The sequence below is a fragment of the Sylvia atricapilla genome, chromosome 11, assembly GCF_009819655.1.
Source record: "Sylvia atricapilla isolate bSylAtr1 chromosome 11, bSylAtr1.pri, whole genome shotgun sequence".
Lineage (NCBI taxonomy): Eukaryota > Metazoa > Chordata > Aves > Passeriformes > Sylviidae > Sylvia > Sylvia atricapilla.
Window position 1 is genome coordinate 17,823,315 of NC_089150.1, and position 15,367 is coordinate 17,838,681.

A 15,367-nucleotide genomic window follows, 5' to 3' on the forward strand; every position below is an offset into this window, starting at 1 on the left:
GGCATTCATTCCTGTGTCCTGACAAGGAGAGGGCCTCGGCAGAGGACTGAATTAGAATGCATCCCAAACATTATCCCACCAATCATGCAAAAAAAGTCCCTCTGAGAAAATATATAAGCTGAGCACTGCGCTGACAATTAATCCACTTGAGCTCATCGATTTGCCTCCCAAACCCCAAATGGAACAAACCAAAACCAATTTAAAAATAGTTCCAGCTGATACGTGCTGGTAAAGAGGAGCCATTTTGTATCAGCAGTGGAATATCTGCTCTTGGTGTTCTTAGACTCCTTTGGAGATGGGTGGCTTGAAGAACCCTTCTCCTTCCTTACTCTGGAAATGAGTACTATTAACAGAGAAAATCTATAAGTATAATGGGCTATAATCAGGAGCTTCAATCAAGTGAAAAACCTCCTTTTTCATAAGGCTAGCTTTGCTTTGCACTGACTAAATTTAGCTCCTTCGACTGTACAAATGTTTGTAGCTGTGGTGCCACCAGAAAGGCAGCAAGGGATTAAGATCAATATTTGCTTTGGTTTGGTCTTTCTAGAAATCTAGTTTTCCTATCTGGCTCTATTTAATAGAAAACCAGACAATCCCCAAAGCATTGTTAAGTTTTCTGCATGTGAAAACTGAATGGAGAAAATTCTCTTTGTTTTATAGAAAATTTTATTTCTTATATAGAAATTCAGGTTTTTGATGCACATCTGTAAAGGTCATGCATTTCCTGCTATTAATGCGTGACTAAATTCTTTTTCAATTATGATTATTATCACAGCTCGTATTTTTTCAGATGGTGGGACTGGGTTTTGGTGGATTTTTGTGCAAGGGGATGTTTGGTTGATTGGTTTTTTCCACGTCTAAATAGTTTAAAAAGCCTAGAGGAGGCGACACAAATAGAAATGAGAATGGGTAAATGTAGATACCATGGAATAGGTGACGGGTTTTACACTTTGTGGTTGAAATTAATTCATAATGGCCAGATAAAAACAGGCACAGAAGGGCAACTCAGGCTCTGTTTTAGTATACCAGTGGAGGTGTTTTTTAAAATTTGATTAGTTTTTTGATTAAAGAATTATGCCGTTAATTAAAGGTGAAGAGTTTTGAAGATCATGTGGTCAGAATCATTGAATATTACTATTGGCTTGGTGGGAGAAAGGGTTGAGGTGGTGAGGGAAAAATCTGTTGATAAATTACTAAAGTGTGTAGTAGAGTGTGCTCCAAGGACATTTTTCCAAATGTACAGCTCCTGCTTAGACTAAAGAAAATGTATTTCTTTTTCCCTTAAACTAAAAGGTGATGTTTGAGCCTAAGAGAGATGCTTTAAGGCTTTTAATGTTGGCCAGACCCATGTAAATCCAGTGTTGGATCTAATTTGGAATACTCTTTTTGAACTGGGGATGTTGCCTTGCAGACTGGATTTTTCCTACCTGATGGGCTCCACCCCATGCAGTTTCTGTGCTGTTTTCTCTGTCTGCAGCTCTCACAGAGCCAGTCAAGGACCAAGAGGTAGTAAAACACTGAGTTTAACAGCTCTAACCCGAGGTAGCAGCTTTTGAGTGCCATTAGGGAGATACCAATTACAGTCCCCCTGCCATTAGGAGCGATTTCTCTTGTTGCACTTCATGCAAAACGCTCAGCTTGCTGCTTGCCCGTGACAATTTGGGAAGTGTTTGTCAAATACATTGAAGAATTCATCAGAAATTTATAAATCTCTTAATCTGCTCTTAAGTTTTTGCCATTTGGTTTAGAAATTGCCCTTTGTTAAGGGGACCTGTGACCCTGTTAAACCAGTGACCCGCTCTGGTCTGGGTTCTGCTGGTATTGGTAACAGGAGAAATGCTGAGGCTTTCTTTAGAGCAAACTCAAAACTTGAATCTTTGTACTTAGACTACAGTTAAAGTAATTATGCATTGATTAAAGTAAGTTTTTAACATTGCTGTGTCTAATTACTTTGATTATATAGGTTACTTGTCACACTTCTTTTTACAGTTAAAGCTGAGATGGTGCCAGAATAAATCCAACAATTGCCAGTTCCCTGGGGCTGTACAAAAGGACAAGAGTGCAGGTTTTCTGTGGCATATCTGGAAAGGGAATAGGGAATATTCCAAAGTTAGAGCTAAATTGTCATGAAATAGCACATTTAGGGAATGTGGGAATGGGTTTGATCAATAACAATAAGGAAGGTCTCTAAATACAGATTAATAATATCTTGTAGTGCAATAAATATGCCAAGATTCCTCTGAGGGAAATATGGAGAAAAATCTGTTCCAGTAAAATTCAGTTTAATCTCATCTGGAAACACCAAGGCTTGGAGGATCCTAATCATAACTAAGAATTAATCAGTAGTGTCATAACAAGGCAGAGTTCATTCTTTGCACTGTGGTGTGGTGTGTTAATGTACCCCTGGTTACATCCAGCCACAAATTATTGCCATTGGGAATGGAGAGATTTTTCAAAATGTAAATTTATTTTTTAAATTTAAAGACGTTCCATCCTTCGGTTTAATATTTTTATCCCGAAACGTAGAATATTTATTACAAAAGGAAAAAGTTCAAATTAGACAACCTAGACAGGGTTAGGAGATAGAGAGGAATAATTCATAACTTTAGGTTATGGAGTCACTGCTGGACTGTGATGTATAAATGTACATCTCTGTCAGTGTTTGGTTCCTTAGAATAGGTATTGTTAAATTACATGTTCAGGACCTTACGAATAGATATTCTTAGTTTTTAAAAGTTATCAGTTATGTGTAGTTTGAAATCAGAAAACCTTGCTCTAGTCCAAATGAAATTAATTACATAGATAAATGTGGTTATATCTAGCTTTGGTTAAGTACTTCTGCTAGAGCTGTCCCTCTTTTTATCTGGTTGTGAAGCTGAAAGAAATAGTAATTTTTTGTTTAAATGAATGATGAGGGTAGCCAAACATTGGCACGGGTTGCGTATAGAAGTGGTGAAATTTCCCTCTCTGGAGATATTCAAAATCCCACTGGACACAGCCCTGAGAAACTCTTAATTTTTCAAAAATTGTGTAAAAGCCTGGCATATCCATCTAAAAACCAGTGAGAAGAATCAACGATTTTTCATGTTTTGGCAGTATTTTTTTTTTCCTTTTCAAGTGAATTAAAGGCAGATACGTCCTTCAAAATTAAAAGGACAAATTATTTGCTATTAAAATTAAGGGGTTTTTATTACAAAACTCTCCGTGAATGTAAAAATAGTGAGATTCAAAGAGAGGGGGACTGTCACACCAGCCTCTCAGGTCTGTTCTTCATGCCTGATTTCCCCTTCTTTCAGAGTCACTCATGGGGGAATTCATGGGCTGTATCCCTTTTTTTTGCCTGTCCCTGCTTTGTGAGCTGAAAGGAGCACGAGATTCACTGAGCCACATCAGCGCTGCTCCCTCAGCTTTGCTGCTGGGAAATGTCACCCTGATCCATTCCCTAATTCCAGCTGGCCCCCCTTTTCAGGGGAGGATTGCCTTGCTGGAGTTGCAGGCAAAGATGCTGAAATGCAGCATTTTTATGTCCATTTCTAGCTGACCAAACTTGTCCCCACACCTTGAGCACCAGCAGAAGAATGGCACGGTGCCACAGCATTGCCTTGTTTGGGCATCGTTTTCAGGTGATAGGGAAAGCCATTGAATAATTATCCTCCCCAAAATGAAATAATTAGTTGCATCCCAGCTAATCTGAGGCAGGAAGTCTTTGAATATCAGCCAGCTGTCATGGGAGAGCTGTTTGTGCCAGTTGTACCTGGATAATTCCATCATTCTGGCTGCTGCACACATGAGCCAGATCTTAAACTGATACAGAATGAGACCAAAACTCCTGCTACCCTTTTTCTAGGAAGTTTGGGCAGAATCTGGTATTTAAATAACTTTAATAACCCTGAAGGATATCAACATGGTGTAATTCAGGAGCCTCAGCAGCCACTACAGCTACCTCTCATGTATACTTGGTTATTATGAAATAATTACATTTTCAATTCCAGTCTTCAGATTTTACATCCCTTGTGAGGATTTCATTGTGCTTTCATTTGAGGTTGTCTGGTTGAGTAATGAGCTGGCAGTTCCCTACCTGTTAGCCAGGATTTGGAACACATTGCCTTGGTTTTGAGGGGCTTTTGGTGGTGGCAAATGGGTTTGCAAGGGGAAATTTTATTTAGTTGAGCAAAGTTTTCTATTCTCAATCCTCGGCTAAAAAAGACCTCACCCTTTCATTCTGCAGTTTTTTTCGAAGATAAACAGGCATTTCTTAATCTCTGTTGTTTCGGCTTGAAGTCAGACGAAGGAAGGCATATCTGCAAAAAGCTGAAACATTTGGTTATAAATTAAGATATTTTAATTTTGCTTAAGATGTCTTACATTAAATATTGATTAAATTATGTAGCAAGGGAATATCTCTGATAGGACCACAGTTCTTTAGTAGTTCTTTTGCAGTATTAGAAATTGAGAAATAGAAATATCATGTGGTTTGAACAGCATTCGTCCTTCTTGGTTATTTTAATTTTTACATATAGCATTTTTAATTATACGAAAAAAAATTTCTTTGTTTCCTGGTCCATTTTGTCTTTTGTGTGAGTAATTAGAGTATGAAGTGGAAATATTTTGAAATTTAATTTTATAAAGTTTTTGTTTACCTCTGTTTTCCTGTTGTGATGCTGGGTTGAAATATAGTGTTCTAGCAAAGCTCAGTTTTATGTTAATAAATTAGAATATTCATGTCATTGTTATTCTGAAGGAGTAGTTCAACCTAGTAGAACACAGGAGAGTTACATGCAACAAATTAGGAGTTCAGATAATATGGGAAATCCTGACATTTTAATGTAGAAGGATTACTTGGGTCTTCTTGCAGAGTCGTCTCTTCTCACATCAGAGGGGGCAGTGAGAAAAGGGAGGTTTAGTAAAGAGTAATGGCAAAAATGGGAATTATTTCTTAATCTAATTTTAGAAGTAGGAGCACCTCTTTAAATTATGCCCAGAATGTTATTGTTCTTCTTTGAAGCTTTTATAATCAATTATTTCCCTGTGAAAAAATCCTGAAAATTCCCTTTGTAATCCAGACTCAGTATCAGGTCAGTACTGCTTTGGATTGGCATTTTTAAGCCTTGGTTATGCAGCTGTACTTTGACCTAGAACCTATTTCGATCTGCTGGGGTGTAACCACGACTTTTTAAATATCTGTCTGGGGGTTCTTATACATGTGAGTGACTGCTTGTAATTGAAATGTTGTGGGTAAATAATCCAAAGCCTTGGGAGGAACTGTCGGAAAAAATTTTGCAAGGTCATGTCTGGAGGAAGGTCCTGGCTCAGTCCCTCCCAAGCAGGTGATGGAACAGATTGCAGGTGGCTTGTGGGGAGGCAGAAGGTCCTTGCTGGAGCTCCCCGTGGTAAATCTCAGCTCAAAGCCTTTCCCTCTTCCAAGGGTTCTGATGCCCTTTTGGAACTACCTAAAAACAGAGGCCAGACAGGATTAAGGGGACAAAAAGCTGTTCTGTTTATTGAAGGGCCTTCAGGTACATTTTGGGCACACAAAGCCCCCCAGGGGCTGCACCCAAAATGGACAACAGCTCACGGTTTCACACTTTGATCAGTTTGGCCAGTTGCAGATTGAGGGTTTCATCTCCCAGTTCCAGCTCTCCAGCTAATGAAGTCATTCAGCCCCAGTTTGCTGCCCCAACTCACGTTTTGGTTCCCATCTCTCAGGGCTGAGGCAGTGAGGGTGTCCTTGATTGCCAGGCCTGAGAGGATTGGTGTGTCTGCCCAGAATGGGGAAGCAGCAGCTCACACTGTGTGTTGGGGTTTAGAGCTGTACAGTGAACAACGGCAGGATTGCAAATGGATGAAAAATATAAAATCTCAAATCCTAGGCATCAGTTCCACCCTCTGAGGAGTCACTGAAGCTGTTCCCGGCGAGTCCTCCCAGAGTAACCCCACCACGCTGTCCTTGTTGTCCAGGTTCATCATGAACCACAGAATCAGTGAGATATAAATTTAGCTCCAGCCCAGCAGGAAGTTTCAGAGCAGTAGCTTCTGCAAGAGATTGTCAAGAACAATCTGCAAGGAGGCTGCTCCTGGCATATAGATTTTGAGCGTGGAACAGTGCAGGGAAGGAAGTGCTCCGTGCCAGCTCTCAGCACCATATGCCTGCTCCTAATGTAATGCACAAAGAATATGGAGACAGCAGCTGCTCTGCAGGGAGGTGGCCACTTGTTAGATTTTGAAACCTTTCCGAAGTGTCTGTTCCTTTTCTTTTCACGGGTATTTCTTTCCCCCCCTCCCCCTTGCTTACGTATTTGCATTCAAAAGATGTTCCCTGAAAGAAATCTATTTTTAGGTAAGAACAGGGGAGTGTGATCTACTTTTTGTTGAAATAAAGGGAATTTTGAAAGGATTCTGATCCTTCCTCATAAAATTTTTGTATTGGGAAATGTGAGCAGGTTTTTATTTTCTTGATATACATGGCATCAACGCATGATGAAATCATATTTATAAATTAATTATTGTCTAGGATTGTCTGACTTTGATGGAAAACTTTGTCTTTCTTTGGATGCCAGGAGTGTTCCAGTGGCCTGATCACATTCACATTTAATTCAGTGACAGTTTTTACTGAGTTCAATGGTAAAGGGAAGCATGATTGAGGATTTAGATCTAAAATCAGAAGAGTTGGATTTAATATGCTCAGAGGAATGGATCTTCCCTGGCACCTATCACTACCCAGGCACTAAAAGCTGGTTGCTTTGAGCAACCTGAAGTTCCTGGCAGGTTTCAGGAACCCTGTGCCTGCAATGTCAGGAAACCAAAGCTTATTTATGTAAACAAAACCGGATTTTAAAAGGTATTTTTTTGACTCTCGAGAATTTCACATCCACTGAATTCCAGCTACACTTGACGATGAGCACTTGCATTTTGAATTAGGGATTCTTAAGTGAATTGGAGAATCCAGAGGGAAGTTACATCACAATATAATGAGGTTAGAGCAGGAGAAGAAGTTATAGCAGGTAATAAAATTAATGTATCACACTGGCATTTTTGCTGAATGTCAGTGTTTTACAGTGACCCTGGAGAGATGTTAAAATGTCATAGCAACACCAGAGTGACCCACATTAGTCAGTAAAAATGATAGTTCACATAAATGAAAGATGTTACAATCTTTTTTGGAAGGATAAATCTCTTTCAGTCAGAGATCTTTGGTCATTCTGTGTTGTTCATCATAGCTGCTTCCCTTTGAAAAAAAAAATTACATTAATCTACCTGTCACCAGGTATCAACCTTCCTGCTGGTAGGGAGATGAGTCTCTTGGGAAAAAAAAAAAATTATTTAATGTTTATTTGTTTACTTCAGTTCTAGACCAGTTTGTTATCATCTATCTGACCTTCATTTTTTAAATGAGCAGCAATCTGTGATTTTCTGGGATAATGAATTACTAATGCTTATTTTAAAGGTCCATTTTTGTGGCCATACTTGTTGCAAGAATTCATATCCAGTAGGATTTGAAAATCAGTAGGCTGATTTGCGGCTTTAATCATTCCCTGTATGAGCTCTCCTCCCAGAGAGGGACAATGTAGGGAATTCCATCTGTTAGGAATCCCATTTCTGAAGTAAACTGAACCTTAAAGTGAAATTAAACATGGATTCTGAAGACAGTTCTGCAGTCCTAATTCTGCAAAATGAGAGCTAAAAGTTTAACTCACATTGAAAATGATGACTTAGGGTCTTGGCTTGAGCCAAATCAAAACCCTGTTTTTATTGCCGTAACGGGAGTTTAGCTATGGCTTAAGGGACCCTTTCCTAATTCTCCTGAGCATATGAAAACCTAAGTTATCAATGATTTATTTTTCTTTGGCCACTTGAAGTCTGGGGTCTTGGCACAGGAATATTTTGTTTGGGGTGTACAACACTTCCAAGAAAGTTTGTAGATTAAGAGTTTATTTCTATTTTGAAAGGGAATTGAAAGTCTTCCTTGTCCTTCCTTCTGTCCTTCAGAAAGGCTGAGAATTGGTAGAAGTTGCACAGTGTTCAGCCCACTCCATTTCCTCTAACATTTGTGGAATTTATTTGTCTGAAGCAGCAGACTAAAGTAATTCTAGAAATGGGTACATTTAGACACAGAACTATTATTTTATAGATTTGTTTTTTCACTGAGATTTGTTGTTATGGTTGGTTGGAGATTTATTTTACATTAAAAAAAAAATGCCTGGCAGAGAAAAAATGATAGAGCTTTCTTTAACTCACTTTTTAAGGTGTGAAAATCAGCAAACCAGTGGAATTCTAAGCAAGAGAGAAAAGGAAGTCCTCTGTTTGTGACAAGTGAGAATTGCTTGGTTTTATGTCTAAGGAAAGTTACTTCCTTTTTAATGGATTGCCCAGCTATCACATGCTACCAATGGCTAATTCAAGAAAAAAGACACCCAAAAGAGACCAAATGTAGCAAATATTGTCTAGAGAAATGTTTTTTGTTGCAAGGAGATGCTTCAGGTCTGTTGGAGCTCCATGGAATTTTTATCTTGCTTTTAGAAACTGGAAGATTCATGGCTGCACAGCTCAGGTACTAAACTGTACCCTATAACTTATGAATTGTGAAGTTAGAGAAATTATTCTCCAATTTTTTTCCCTCTCTCCAGCCACCAGAAAAAGAGGGCGGGCTGCCTCGCCAGGTGGGCAATAAGACAGAGTGTGGCCTCTTGGGGTTTGTCCTGGATCTGAAGCAGGATTACGAGCCTGTCAGGAGCCTCATCCCCGAGGAGAAGCTCTACAAAGTTTACACCTTCAACTCCGTGAGGAAGTCCATGAGCACCGTCATTAAAATGCCCGACGGCAGCTTCCGCATGTACAGCAAAGGAGCTTCCGAGATTGTCCTCAAGAAGTAAGTGCCTGGCTGCTGGAGTGTGAACCCCCTGGGACAAATCCACACTGCCCCAGCAACACCCAGAAATGTGAGGGTTGAATTAGAACCGTCAGAGAAAACTAAAATACGTAAATCCATACGGACATGAGGTAGAAATGCAAATTTAGTTTTAAAATAAATAGAGTATTTTTAAGTGTTTTAAACAAATAAGACCCTGTGTCAGTGAGTAAGAAAAAGACCTAATTCCTAATTTATAGTTCAGCAACATGGCCTTTTGCAAAGTTAGTTAAATTCTAGTCGTAAAAAAAATAGTGTAACCTTGCTAAACATTCCTAGTGGAACAGATAGAATTACATATTAGAATTTGTGTAATAATTTGCATTTGCCTTCGTACATCAATTTCGGCTTAGGATAGGTCCAACACTGTTGTAAGAAAAATTTCTGTTTAAGCCTGATTGGCTAAAAACAGAATAAAATGCACTTAGAATGTTAGAACAGGCAGAGGTGAGTCGGGGAACATCACAAATGCTGCTGTTGTTGCTGCTGCTGTGGCTGCTGCTGATAAAGACACTCAGGGGACACAGAGCGCGGCTGTTGTCGCTGCTGCTGCCTCCGCTGCTGCTGCTGCCTCGATGTTACCACTTCTGCTTGGGACTTAGAGACTGTGTGAGAGGCTTTCTGCACACTGGCTCCAGCTGTCACAAGTCTGCCTTCATGAGGCTGATTTAACCATGCAATAAAGGATTTTGCTTTTACAACGACCCATCGCCATAGTCTTCAGTGAAGGTGCCCTGAAGACTTGACACACGGCTTCGTTTTTCCAAAATGCAAAGCATCCCCGCACCAATATGTGGGAATTCTGGTGTTTGGAATTTGCTGCCTGCACCAGAAGTCTGTGACATGCTTTAGCAGCATAATCTCGTGGGGGGTTTTTTTGGTGGTTTTTTTTTTTAAATTTTTGAAGTGCTTCCGGGAAATTGCCTTATTTTTCATACCAAAGAATTGGGTCTGCTTTTGGTAATTTACAAATGGATTCTTTGTGTTCAATCCATTTGGAAAATAAGCACTTTTCAATTTCACTGTAAGTTGCCAGCTAATTGATTATTGAGAAAATAACACATGAAGGGCTCTTGGTATCTGTGCAATAAGTTACGAATTCTCTCTGGTATTTTGGTATTGAATCTTCTAGAAATTTACAGCAAAAACTTAAAACCTGACATCAGAAAAGGGAAGAATTGACTGAAGTGAGCTTATACAGGAAATACTTAGGCAGTCATGCAGATGGACACTTGATGGCTTTTTGGTACTACCTAAAAACAGAGGGTAGTCTATTTATTGAAGATCCTTCAGGTACATTTTGGGCACACAAAGCCCCCAGGGGCTGCACCCAAAAATGGACAACAGCTCACGGGTTTTCACACTTTGATCAGTTTGGGCCAGTTGCAGATTGGGGGTTCATCTCCCAATTCCAGCTTCAGCTAATGAAGTCATTCAGCCCAAGTTTGCTGCCCCCAACTCACTTTTGTTCCATCTCTCAGGGGCTGAGGCAGGGAGGGGTCCTTGATTGCTCAGGCCTGGAGAGGAATTGTTGTGTCTGCCCAGAATGGGGAAGCAGCAGCTCACACTGTGTGTGGGGTTTAGAGTTCTACAGTGAAGGATTACAAATGGATGAGAAATATAAAAGTTCAAATCCTAAGGCATCACCTCTAAGTTTTTATTCTCTTTTCCTTGCCCAAACCAGGTGTTCCAGGATCCTCAATGCGGCCGGGGAACCTCGGATCTTCAGGCCCCGTGACAGGGACGAGATGGTGAAGAAAGTGATTGAGCCCATGGCCTGTGATGGGCTGAGAACCATCTGTGTGGCTTTCAGAGACTTCCCCAGCAGCCCCGAGCCTGACTGGGACAACGAGAACGACATCTTATCTGACCTGACCTGCATCTGTGTCGTTGGCATTGAAGACCCAGTAAGACCAGAGGTACATCCAATTCTTATCTTATAGAAAACAGAACATAACGTGAATGGCAGTTTTCTTACAGGTTTTATCTCTTTTTTTAATTTGCTCTGTCAAAGAAACTGAAAAATACCTTTAGAAATGGGTTTTACTTGATAAAAAGGCAAACAATTAAGGTGATAAAATTCAACTATTGGTCTGCTGATATTTAAATAAAGGAATACAGGGCTTTTTGCACTGCACAACTGAGAGGATCAGCAGACGTTTTATAAAGTTCCCACATATTAAAGAATTTTGCCTTTAATAAGTGCAGTGATGTGCAACTCTGAACGTAGGGAAGACAAGTACAGTGATAAAATTGCCATGATTATAATGGCAGTTTCCAGAGAAACTGGAGTTTTGCCATTATTGTAATAGTTGTCACTTAACTTAAGATTATACCCGGTAACTACTCAGGAAAAACTTGTTTTTAGTGTTGTATTTGAACAAGGAAAGACTGCAGTTGTCATGGATATCACATTTACAGGGCTGCTACAAATATATATAAATTTTCAGCTCAACTCATCTGAGTAAATCAGTAGTAGGTGTGCACATGGGAAGCACATCCCTGCTTCTACACTTGGAAATTATATTCCTACATAAATATAAAGGATTGGGTTAGAAAAATCTGGCCTCTCTATTTGGTGCTTGATAATTAATGGGAAGTTATTAATTAAGGCTTTGGGAAATGGTGACAGTAACTTTGAAACTAACATGACAGAACCCCAGGTAACAACTGCACAACTGTGCCTTGCCTCAGAATGGATTTTATTGTTTTGGTTTTGGTTGTGGGTTTTTTGTTTTGTTTTTTTTTTTCTCAATATGAAGGTTAAAATATAAAGCAAATCTTGCTTAGGTGACAACCGGATGATAAACTCCTTATCTCCACAAAAAGCAGATAAACAGCATATACTTTATCTGCCATCAGATGGTCTCTTGCTGCTAATCCATCTGTCCCCACGTCTGACATAGCAAGGCTTTCAAAATGTTGGAAAATGTCCTTTAGAAGTTCTGTCTGCAGTGCTCCTTTAATGCTCCAGCTCACAAAATGGATATTTTGCAGAAAACATTTGCAGAAAATATAGATATTTTCAGAAATAATTTGCCAGTGGCCACTGGAGCTGTGAATCAGTCCTCTCCCCCTCCTAAATGAAATCATGATCCACATTAGAAGCCAGCTTTAAGTCAGGTTCTGTGTGGTGTGACAGACTGAGGGACTGGGGAGCAGTGGGATTTGCAGTATTATGGAAAATAGCTGCAAACTCCCCTTCCATGTGACTGTTAGGAGTTCTGTAAGAAAACTGCTCTTATCTTGCAGGGAATAATTTCTTGGGAGCTTGAGGTAAAAGTGAATAATTCTGCTAAAAATAGAGTGCAAATCTGATTTCTATGTAAAGAATCAAAGAGATGAAGGCAGGAAAACATCTTATTTCTAAATAAACGTTTGAATATCGAATTGAATTTCTTGCAGGCTAACACCAGAACATGCAGGAACATTTCTGCTTTAGTGCATGACACATGATAAAATATTGTAATTTTAGAATTTTAGCAAATTTTGGACATTTGGGATTTGGAACTTGAGTTTTTGGGTTTTTTCCACCTTGTCCATTTTCACTGTTTCAAAGTGGCAATAACATCATGAAAATATTTAAAGGAATATTTAAATTATTACTTCTCTGCACATTATAAGAATCAGTACTTTAGGGGAAAGAGATGAAGCAATAAACCCTGAGCCAGGAGAAAGCCACAAAGTTCAGAAAACTCTCTAGGTTTGGAATATCTGACTTGGCTGGAAAATCAGAATGTGCATATGTGTAATCCCCATTGCTGATGCAAAGAGTAAGATGTTGAGCAGTTTTGGGGAATATTTTGCTAAAATGAAATCTGCTCATTAAATTGACTCCCCACTTGAGTTTATGCATTTTCAAAGTGCTTTCTGTTGGGGGAAAAAAAAAAAAAAAGAAGACAAAAATTAGAATTCTTAGTTAAAGTGCTGTTTTACCAGTATTCTCTGTATTCATGGATGTCAGGATGTAGTTGGATGGAGATGATAGATCAGGTAATTCCAAAAAAAAAGTCCCTATTCTGGCAACCTTCAACTTCCCTTCAGTCACATTCCTGTGTTTCCTGGGTAGGACTCAGGATTCTCCTTTTCCCTGAGGTGGTGTAGGGCTGTCCTCTGGATGCTGGGTAGGAGCTCCTTTGGAACACACTCCTGTGCATCCAAGGAGTGATTCCACATGAGAATATCAGCTGTTTAGCAAGAGTCCTTCCTCCCTCCTGCTTCCAGGGATATTCTTGGGATACTCAGGAAGCTTTCTGGCACTCACCTCTCCCCCGTACACTACAAAACCCAATTTGAACGAGTTATTGAACCCTGATGTCTAACAACTGTTCAGTTTTCTCTGGAATGCCCACCACAGACACCCGTGGCTTTTCCATATTCCCAGGTTAATTCAGACACCTGCTTAGTCATCAGCAGCTGCTGGATTTAGCAAGCACTGAACTACTTGCTTGATATTTATATTTAGTGGATGTGGTTTTTTATTTTTCTTTGATAAATACGCGGGAAGAGAACAAACAGAGCGATGCCCTTCTCCTGCAGAGATTCTCTGTTGATCCTGACACTCCTTCTGGCTTGATTTTAATGAGCCTGAACTGGCTCACACTGATCTGCCAAAAAACGCCTCCCGTCTGTTATTTCTGGGAGATGAACATAAATCCCTTCCAAAAATCTCCTATTTGTTTGTCACCTGATTGGGGAAGATATCCCTGTATTGGATACTTCATGCATGCCTGCTTGCATTGGGAGTTCTGCTTTGCAGAGGGAAAATAAACCCAAAAAAAAAAAAATTGTGAAATGTGTACTTAAGCTCTGCAAAACTGATGGAAAATATCTGCCTCCTCTGCCCACTCAGTCTGCCAACACTCTTTCTCCCTTACAGCAATAAAAAAATTATGAACAATATTTTAACTGTAATTACTGTACACACTATTAAATCAGATACCACCCACCAGCTGTCCAGAAAATGACAGGAGAAGAAAACAGAATGATTTCTCCAGTTAGATGTGAATTTGAGACGTGTTTGCAACTGGGCCTGTCCTCCCCTGACCTTGTTTAACAGAACTGACACTTCATGGCAATTACCCTTTTTTGATGCTTGCACTGTAATTTATTTTTCTCCTTCATGGTGCATCACCTTGGGATGGTTTTCCAGATTTCCATCTAAGTCTGTCCTGTCCTGTGCATGAGGGTCACCACAGCTCCAGTAGGTACCAAAAGCATATCCAATTGACAAATGGGATTTTGGCAGGATTATTAATGTGGAAACTGGGGAGATCAGGGGTCATTTGCTTAAGGAACAGGTTGAACCTGATCGTACATTCCCCTACAGAAACCTATTTCACATCACTAAAAGGCTTCAGGGCTAAATAATTTTTCCAGGGTGTACAATTTTTGGGGAAAATATTTCCGGTTAGAGGTGAGAAAATGGGAAGATAGAGCTTTATCCCTGAATTCTGCCCTTGATCTTGTGATCTGTGTTGGCAGAGTCCTGCAAACAGGACTCTGTGTCCTGTGGACACACTCTGAGGGATTTTCCTGGGGAAAGTGCTGCTCTGGTCCTCACTGGGATGTTGGTTTAGGGAGGCATTTTGGAAAACAGGAACTCCACAAACTGCCTTTAATAAATATTCACAAACATGGTATGAAATTATTCCTAGATTGTGAGAACCATTATCTCTGATGTGTGTAGGGGTTTAGGGTTTTCAGGGCAGACCCAGAACCTTCCTAGCCCCAGGAAAACCCTCAAAGCCCAAGATTTGCCACACTGGCTCAGAGCAAGGGTTATCATAAACGCCTTCAGTGGTGTCCCCTACTTGTGGCTACAGAGGAAACTAAAATATCTGGAAATGCATAAAATTAACAGTGTAATGTTGGAGGTGGTGTCTCCTTTTCTTACTATTTTCTGCACTAATGATGAGATGAATCCACTCAAATTGGCATTATGTTCCACAACACATTTATATCTGTTCTGGAGGTTGTGATCAGCAAGGTGCACTGAGCACAGACAGTAATATCCACTTTGACACCGTTTCTTAAGGAGATTTAAAAAATATTTTTTAATATTTTTTAATAATTGTGCATTGCCATTTTATGAGTGGGGCAGTTCAGTTCCCTGTAGGTCTGTGAAGGTCTTCAGCCTTCATGATGAACCCTGGGGTGCTCTAGGCTCTTGTAGGTAAAAATGAAATTTAGAGAATTGGTGCTGTGCTGAAGAACGACATCCAGGCTGCTCTGGACATGTCAATGTTTCCCCTATTCTCCCACTTTAAATAATATTGCTGTTTTTCTCTTGAAGAAATAGTGCTTTCATAACAATAATCCAAAATAAGGCAAAAATGTGATGAGCCTGAATTAATTGTTTAGTGAGATTTACTTAGAAAATATAATTAATTAGGATGTAGTTTAAGGGAACAGAATTTTTTTCCCCATCTGAAATTGAGCTGTAGACATGGAACCTTTCTA

At 39.7% G+C, this 15,367-nt stretch overlaps 1 protein-coding gene across 13 annotated transcripts in view; it reads left to right on the top strand.

Annotated features, from left to right (window-relative positions):
• The window catches only part of ATP2B2 (ATPase plasma membrane Ca2+ transporting 2), a 393,079-nt gene that overhangs the window by 332,926 nt on the left and 44,786 nt on the right, over positions 1-15,367 (top strand). For all 13 annotated transcript variants that reach the window (XM_066326916.1, XM_066326920.1, XM_066326923.1 and 10 more), the window contains 2 exons: positions 8,625-8,866; positions 10,590-10,824. In XM_066326916.1, the coding sequence (XP_066183013.1) occupies positions 8,625-8,866; positions 10,590-10,824 (477 nt within the window). The remainder of the gene's footprint in view (positions 1-8,624; positions 8,867-10,589; positions 10,825-15,367) is intronic.